Genomic DNA, 8686 nt, shown 5'->3' with positions numbered 1-8686 from the left:
ATTTGATAGTGCTTATTTTTGGATTTAAAAAGCTCTTGGACCACCTTAAACCAAACTTTCAAGACTAAAAAATCCATTTCAAGACCAGGATTGTAGTTTAAATTTATTTCAGAAGTTACTTTTAGAAGTATTCATTGTGTGTGTGGTCATGTGTGTTAACAGAGGGGCGTGGGTTGTTTTTTTTCTTTTTTGTACTATTGTGTTTTCTTTGTTTTTGTTTTAAATGTTAAAGCGCTTCGAGGTGCACAAGGTATGATAAACGTTTTTTTTATGTATAAAATTTGATTTGATTAGATTCAAAAATCTAGTCCTAGATTAGGTCTCTGGAGAAGAAAACACACATTATAGCTCTTTTATGCTTTGTTCACATTAGGTTTAAAATAACAAAGGTTTGCCATAAAATTTTATAAAAAGCAGTGAGAAAACAAACCTATAATTATCACACTCATGGTGGACTATGGTTTGATAACTCAAGCTATTATTCTTGGAACAGCTGCCAAATTGGCTGGACAATCTGTGTCTTAAATAATACAGTTATAAATAAAAAAAAATGAGTCAGAACTTGTTTGCTGCAGAGGTTGATCAACAATCATACACATGCTGAACTATGAATATTTGATACTTAGTTTAATCTCTTAAGACTTAAGAGAATACATAACCATCACATTTTACCACAGTTAGTTTAGATTAAGTAGGGCACTGTGACCATGATATAAAAAAGGCATATCTAATGAGAGCTATAGTTCAAGAGGTTAAGAAAATAAACACTTATGTCTACTCATATTTGCACACCTGAGGTATCATTAAACAGTAAATGTGTTTTAAATTTAAAACCTAGTCCAGAACTTTATGGATAATGTGCATATTTTAAAATGAATTTTTGTAATAACAATCACATCATAAAATGTCTGGGAAGCTACATTTCAACCTAGTTTTTTAGGGGCTCCGTATGATTCAAATGTATCGTCTACTAAAATTCAAAAAATAAATCTCTTTTTTTTACTCACAAATTGAGATTTGTGTCACAAATTTACCGAAAGGCACTATATCACTAGCACACCCAATTTTCTTTGATGGAGGAGCCACTGGGGAAAGAGAATGGGAAGGGCCTTCACCAGAGCAATGTTGGCTTCCGCTGGAACAGAATAAATTCAATTTTACTTCTTGAAGAAGAAACACATAGAACCTAGTATTTTCTGAGAAGAAGCGTTCACACATCTGACTACAGGCATATATGAACTATCCACACTATGAAAATCCAATCTGCTCACTTCTTTACTGAGGCTGTAAGATGATTGAAAGAGATTCTGCACACCCTTAATGATACTCGTATGCTGACCATGGGACGTTTAGGAGTGAAGGGAGTGGAGAGGGGGTGGGCGGAGGAGAGCAGGATGAAGCCACTGTTAGTGCTGCAGGGCTGCGAGGAGCCAAACAGCTGAGCTCTGCACGCAAATATGAGAGGAGAACATGTTCAGAGTGGCCTCGCCTGTTTTCCGCCCTGGAGTCTGAGCGGAGAGGACGGCAGAGACGCACACAACTGCAATCTTCATCTGGGCTGGAAATGAACAGCTGTCAAATGTGGGGTAAGAACACAAACCCTCACAAACATACACATCTGTCCGAGCTGTTTGTTGTTATGCAGAAAGCTGCAGAAAAACATTTTGTTCATGAACACCTTTGTTTATCCTGTGTGTATGTGTGTATGTGTTGCATTATACTGTGGAGAATGTAATTGTATTTTTTAAAAAGGGATTCTTTTTTTAACTTTCTACGTCAGACACACTCCAAAAACTGAATCTTGATAAAGTAAAAAGACCCTTGTTTCAAGAAAAAATATCTTATTGCAGGAAAAATAATCTTATCAAGAACGTTTTCAAAAGCAAAACATTTCTCAGTGACTAGAATTTTTTTTCTTAAAATAAGATTTCTTTGGCAAGACCATTTTTATACCCTGTTGGCATTATTTTGTTTGGTTTATGTAATGTAAAATGTACAAATTTTAAGAATTTTGCTTTTTGTCTATGGGGCCTGTTTGCAGTGTGTGAAAGTCAGAACAAAACAATCAAAACATTCTCCTATGGATGCAGATTTTCTTTGCAAGCATGAGATCTGCACTTGACAGAAACCCTTTCTCCCTTTAACTGTTATTAACAAAAACTGTTATCATAGTTTCAAGATTTTGGTCGTGTTTAATCACTTCCCCTGATTCGTGTTAGATGTTCTGGGTGTCCTAGCTGCAAACCCCATCCAGCTTGTCAAAAAAAACACGACAAACTAACAAGCGAGGCTTGTTCAGGACATCGCGCGGAAACTTTGTGTGTGACATGGCTGCACAGAAAACAAAAAAGTATTTTTATTCAACTCTGACACTAATTTTCCAACACTGCACAAAGACAAGCAGCAGATGCAGCACTCAGGTTCTCACGCCTACTTTGTTGAATCTGCTGAGAAAAAAGCCTGTGTCTTAATCACATCTGTAATTCCCATAGCGAAGCTCATGGAACATTTCACAGAGGACAGCAGTCTTCCCTCCTTCCATATGATTCATTAGAGAAGACTGTTTAATTCCCCAGAATGAAGAGGAAAGCTTCACTTTTTGAAATTTCATACGTACTCGGGTTTCTAGCACACGGATGAGGCGTCTTCCTGGTTGGAAAGCATTTCAGGTGTTGTGTCACCACTTTGGAATGTTTTGTGAGAAGAACATTTGTTTTGAGGTTTCTCATGTGATCGTGTGATTGGATGAGAACATGATGGATGTGAAACAGTGATCGCTTCATATTACAGCATCCCATCTGGCCTCATGCTGTATTTTGAATGACTGTTTTTTTTCTGCAGACATTTTCTTTTTCCATGCTGCTGTGTTCTAAAGAGGGAGTCGAACATTTGCTGAGCTTTCTTTGCTTCTTCAGATTTGAAGATGTGGGCGCTGGTGGGAGTAATCCACTGTGTCTTTGGGCAGCTGCTGGACGCCAAGCTCAAAGGAGGACCAAGACTGATCTGCAGCATCCCAGGGTCACCCGGCCCACCGGGCAAACCTGGTCTCAGTGGGCCTCCTGGAGCACAGGGGAATGTGGGTATTCCAGGAAGAGATGGCAGAGATGGCAGGAAAGGGGAAAAGGGAGAAAAAGGAGACACAGGTATTATGAAAACCATAATTACACACAGCAGTGGCTGAAACGTGTGACCCTGTCTGTGTTGAAAGATAAAACTTGATCTTATCTGACAGCTGGAACTACAGAGAGAAGCTCATGTGATTCATCATAGGTTCAACGATGAGGTTGAACACTACAGCTTGAGGAATCTGTTTGAATCCAGGCCAAAGCTTGTCTGTCTAGAGTTTGCTTGTTCTCTCGTTCTCCAGACCCTCTTCGTCCCACACCCATCACAAAAACATGCATGTTGAGTTCATCGGTATGTGTTGGTTTGATTTTCCCACACAAATATGATCATGATGGACCCTCAGCACTAACGCGGACCCTTTGCTATGAAGACCGGCTCGGATGAAAATCGTGTTTTCTGTGTTCTGTGTTCCTGTTGGATTTCCCTGATGATGGAAGATATTTATTTATATGTACAGATGAAGAAAGTTGAGATTAAAATCGCATTTTTGAGTCCTTTATTCAAAACGTTGTGAATCAGAAACAGATGAAAAACTTCCAGCGGGAAAAAGATCATTTTTGTGATGTAGAAAATACACTGGGTGAGCTACAAGCTCCCTGCTCCGCTCCATTCTAATGGATCCACTTGCAGACAAATAGATCCATGTATGTCTTTATTTTTCTCAACCAAGCTGGCATCTGGATCAAAGGGTTATGGCTGGACAGCTCAGATATTGCTCGCCATTTTTATTGCACACTGACTGATGATGTTACGTTGGGGTTGTGAGTGGCTGTAAGCTAGCAGGAGAGTGTTGAGAGAGTGTCACAGAGGGCTTTCAGCAACAGGGAGGGGAAGTGGAGGTGGGGTTGCTCTGCGCCAATGGTTCTGCCCACAACTCAATGTTGTAGCCATGAACTACTGCAACTCTGCAGGGTTTTTTAGGGTTTATTGTATTTTGCCCAGCAAGTTTACAAGAGTAAGTGTAAAATATGTGAAAGAACTTCCAAAAAGAAAAAGGAAATTAAAAGAACAAAGACAAACATTTTCACCCCAGCAATGTGAAAGCAGAATTAAGAACACATTTTAATTTGATGCCCCTCCAGCGCAGTTCAACAACACTAACAAAAGTCTGCATAAAATCATCCATTGTTGAACGCAGACCCCATTCAGCTCCACGGAAACCGTGCCGATGCCTTTAATAGACACAAAGATGTGGAAGAGGTCAGTAGCTCTGTGCATGGAATTTCTCTGAGCGTTTAACAGTCTGATCCTGAGCTGAACACAGTCTGACATCATTCCCTGGGATGGTTGGCAGCGCTCCTGAATGTTTTCCTCTTCTGAATAATCTGTACCACTACAGACTGATGAGCTCCAAATTGTTTGGAAATGATACTCTACAATTACACTGAGTAAATGATGACTTTTTCTCCTATTGAGAACATTTTCTTAAATAGTTTAAATTGTGTTGTTGGAGGTCTCTGCCTGCTCATAGTACTGTGCAGGAGTTAATCCTTAAAGGTCCTTTAAGGCCCAGCTGTCTTTCCAAGTACGGTTGTCACCAAGTCTTTTTTTAAATCCCAACAGAGAAAAGAAACACTGATTCTTACCAGATTTGTTTTTCTTTAGATTTCCTTGGAAGAAAAAAAGGCTGCAAACGTTCATAAAATATTTGGAAGTTCTGTGCCAAGCTACATTGTCCAGTCAGGAAGACAATAAATCTGTCAGGGGAAATTAGCATCACACACCTGTGTTTTCCATTATGTCTGGAACATGATTTCCTGCACGCACCTTCACATGCCCTGAGCATGCCCAAACAAACCCAGTTGTATTTTTTCAGGGTGTTTACAGTACTTGATGTGCTGCATGACCAGCCGCTCAAAGCACTTCATGAGAATGGGGGTGAGAGCGATCGGGCGGTAGTCATTGTAGCCACTCAGCCCTCACTCACCTGGAAACAAAAGACTCTCATGTCAGAATGCTATTCATTGACTTCAGCTCCGCCTTCAATACAGTCATCCCCCAGCAGCTCATCCACAAGCTAGACCAGCTAGGACTCAACACCTCCCTGTGTAACTGGCTTCTGGACTTTCTGACAGGGAGACCACAGGCAGTTCGTGTCGGCAACAACACCTCCAGCACCATTACAATTAACACAGGGGTCCCCCAAGGATGTGTGCTGAGCCCCCTCCTCTTCACTCTGCTGACCCACGACTGCACCCCAACATCAAGCTCCAACCTCTTCATCAAGTTTGCGGATGACACAACAGTGGTGGGTCTCATCAACAACAACGATGAGACCCCCTACAGGAGGGAGGTGAGCAGGCTGGCTCTGTGGTGCAAAGAAAATAATCTCCACCTGAATGTGGAGAAGACAAAGGAGATGGTTGTGGACTTCCGGAGAACTCCCACCCAGCACGCTCCACTGATCATCAATGGGGCTGCTGTGGAAAGGGTGAGCTGCACCAAGTTCCTGGGGGTGCACATCTCCGACGACCTGTCTTGGAACCAAAACACTGCATCACTCGCCAAGAAAGCCCAACAACGCCTGTACTTCCTCCGCAAACTGAAGAGGGCCATCATGCAGACCTTCTACAGGGGGGCCATCGAGAGCATCCTGACCAGCTGCATCACCGTGTGGTACGGAGCCTGCAACGCGTCCTGCCGGAAGACTCTGCAGCACATTGTGAGAACAGCTGAGAAGATCGTTGGTGTCCCTCTTACTGGCCTCTCGGACATTTACCGCTCCCGCCTCACCCGCAAAGCCATCAGGATTGCAGGGGACCCCTCACACCCATCCCAGAGACACTTCAACCTGCTGCCATCAGGGAGGAGGCTGCAAAGTCTGCAGGCCAGAACCAGCAGACTAAAAGACTTTTTCTTCCATCAGGCGATAAGGACACTCAACTCCCTCCCTGCCCTCCCCCCTCTGGCCCCTCCACTCCGTCCTACAAGCCCACACTGAAAACTTTCACAACATTCAGATCACCACTTTCACCAAAGACTGCCATCACTAACTCATCCACTTACTGTTCTCAGCACTGTTGTCACTTTAAACTGCCACTTTAACCATCTCATTGCTCTCTGCACTGTTTAGACTACTGTTATTCTTCTGGAGATTATTAGCTATGAGGTCAGAAACATTCTAAAACTGAAGGCGATCATGTTTATGCTTTTACTTTTTTATCCCTGCCCATATTTACTAAAAAAACAACTAAAAACACAAAATTAAGACCTTTTCCCACAATAATGAGGTCTATGTTCATGTTCTTGGCCACGGTTTAGGACTGCAAGGACCAAAGAAATGTGATTTTTTTTTCTTTCATTCTTGTCTGTTTTATGTATTTTTTTGCAAGATTATAATTCCATGTCAGCACTGCTTTCGAGTACACAAATGCCATAGATTACCAACATTCACTGCTTAACAACAAATGAACCAAGTTTGTTAGATTTGACTTAAACTGCATTGTCTCCAGTCAGACTTCAGAAAAGAAGACATATGGAGAAACTGTTTGGCACCACAGTTTTTAGTGTTACTTTAGAGCGGAGATTGTGTTCAGTGCAGACAGCCCGAAGAAAAAATGGGGTTGTTTCAAAAAGGGCAAACCAAAGCTCTGCCAAACCACCTCTGTGAATCACTGAAAGCTGATTTGCTGTGGCAACCCCTAAAGGGTTATGCCAAAAGGTGGACACAGTTGTGTTTATTGTAGAAGTTCAAATATAGTCACATTGTTACAGCATAAACAGCATTAAGCAGTTTTTTTTTTCCTTGTGCCATCTATCCGTTCATCTATCCATCTCCCACTCATCCTGGACTGAGTCAAGGGGGTAACAATCCAATCAAACGTGACTTTCCTCTCACCAGCCACTTCCTCCAGCTCTTCATCCAAACGGATAGTGCACCAATTTCATTCTCTGTATTAGATGTCAATTATGAAAAAACATTAGAGGACGATGTTTTGACCATTGTTGTTTTTTATTATTCTTCCATAGAGGCAACTTTGAAAGTTTTGAGGCTGCCTTACATCATAGTGTTGAGTTGTGTTTCCATTGTTTGAACCTTCCAATTCGTGTTTGTTACATATGAACTGTAATTAGAACGTAAAATTGAAATGTGATGTCTGTGTTTCAGGGCTGAAGGGTAAGTTTGGCCCCACAGGTCAGAGAGGAGAGAGAGGTGAACGTGGGCCGGCTGGCAAACGCGGTCCTCCTGGTGAAAATGGAGAAGTGGGTCTGCCTGGTCAGCTGGGATCTGACGGAGAAAAAGGGGACAACGGCAAACGAGGACCACCCGGGACTCCAGGAATCTGCAAATGTGGCAGCTTGCAACCAAAATCTGCCTTCTCTGTAGGAATCACCAGCAGCTACCCTGCTGAGAAAACCCCCATCAAGTTCAACAAGGTCCTCTTTAACGAGGGCGGCCACTACAACACGCAGACAGGCAAGTTCATCTGTGCGTACCCAGGCATCTACTACTTCTCCTATGACCTTACTCTGGCCAACAAACATTTGGCCGTTGGTCTTGTGCAAAATGGTCAGTATCGCATCAAAACCTTTGATGCCAACACGGGAAACCATGATGTGGCGTCTGGATCCACTCTCATGTACCTGAACCCTGAAGACGAGGTATGGATGGAGATCTTTTTCCAGGACCAGAATGGCTTATTTGCAGACCCTGGCTGGGCGGACAGCCTTTTCTCTGGCTTCCTGCTCTATGCAGACACCATCTACCTTGACACGCTGGCAGAGGACTATGCATAGAGCCTGGGAAAGCCCAAACTGCTGATTTCTCTAAAAAAATGCATATATAGTAAAATTATATTTTTATACAAATGTTTCAACAGCAATTTTGAAGTTATTTAGAAAGAGTCAATATTCTGAAATGTTGAGACTGTCAGAGAGAGCTGAAAGAGAAAAAAGCTTTCTCAAACTGTAAAAACAGCTGTAAAATGCAATGACTCTCGTGAATAAAAAAAAAACTATATCACTGCTGTTTTTTTTAGTTTGTTTGTAAATTTCTTTCCGAGTGATCAAATTCTTCTTAGGAGTCTTGTGGACACCTTTGTTTCACCACATTGGAGAGAAAAAGCTTCAAACAACCAAGTTATGGGAGCTCTATGTTTACAAGGACTGCAAAAAGGAGCATAAAGGAAGTTATTTATGTTATGAATTTAAGAAAAAATTGGGAAAAAAATGCAAGTTGGAATATTTCCAGGTAGTTCTAAAGGCGTTTGCATCAAACTAAAATGATGTCATGTGTCTGCAGTGAATTGGCGCCTTAATTACCAGCTTGCAGTTCAGCATCACAAAAGTTTAAACACACACAAGAACAATATTTTCATAAAAATGTGACAAATGCAACCCATAAAGTGATGGCTCTTACTAAAACTGTGGGTGTGCTAAACCTTGTACAACAAATTCTAAAAGCATATTCTAAGAATCACATCTGTTTATAAACACATTCCTGATACAAATATAAAAAAGCAAGAGTTTAGCTGTAAAAAATTTAAACATTACCTTTTCTACATGGCTAAAGCTATTATTAGCATCATTGTTGTGTAACAGAGTTGGATTTGTCATCCTT

At 41.5% G+C, this 8686-nt stretch overlaps 1 protein-coding gene across 1 annotated transcript; it reads left to right on the top strand.

Annotated features, from left to right (window-relative positions):
- The first annotated feature begins 1386 nt into the window (after nt 1-1386).
- c1qtnf7 (C1q and TNF related 7) lies at nt 1387-8090 on the top strand. Its single transcript, XM_004068324.4, has 3 exons — nt 1387-1586; nt 2916-3143; nt 7235-8090. The coding sequence occupies exons 1-3, from the start codon at nt 1565-1567 to the stop codon at nt 7861-7863; spliced, it is 879 nt and encodes a 292-aa protein (XP_004068372.1). The 5' UTR covers nt 1387-1564; the 3' UTR covers nt 7864-8090.
- The last annotated feature ends 596 nt before the right edge of the window (nt 8091-8686 follow it).

The sequence above is a fragment of the Oryzias latipes genome, chromosome 4 (assembly GCF_002234675.1).
Source record: "Oryzias latipes chromosome 4, ASM223467v1".
Classification (NCBI taxonomy): domain Eukaryota; kingdom Metazoa; phylum Chordata; class Actinopteri; order Beloniformes; family Adrianichthyidae; genus Oryzias; species Oryzias latipes.
The sequence above is the reverse complement of the archived record's forward strand: the minus strand, read 5'-3'. Positions and strand labels throughout refer to the sequence as shown.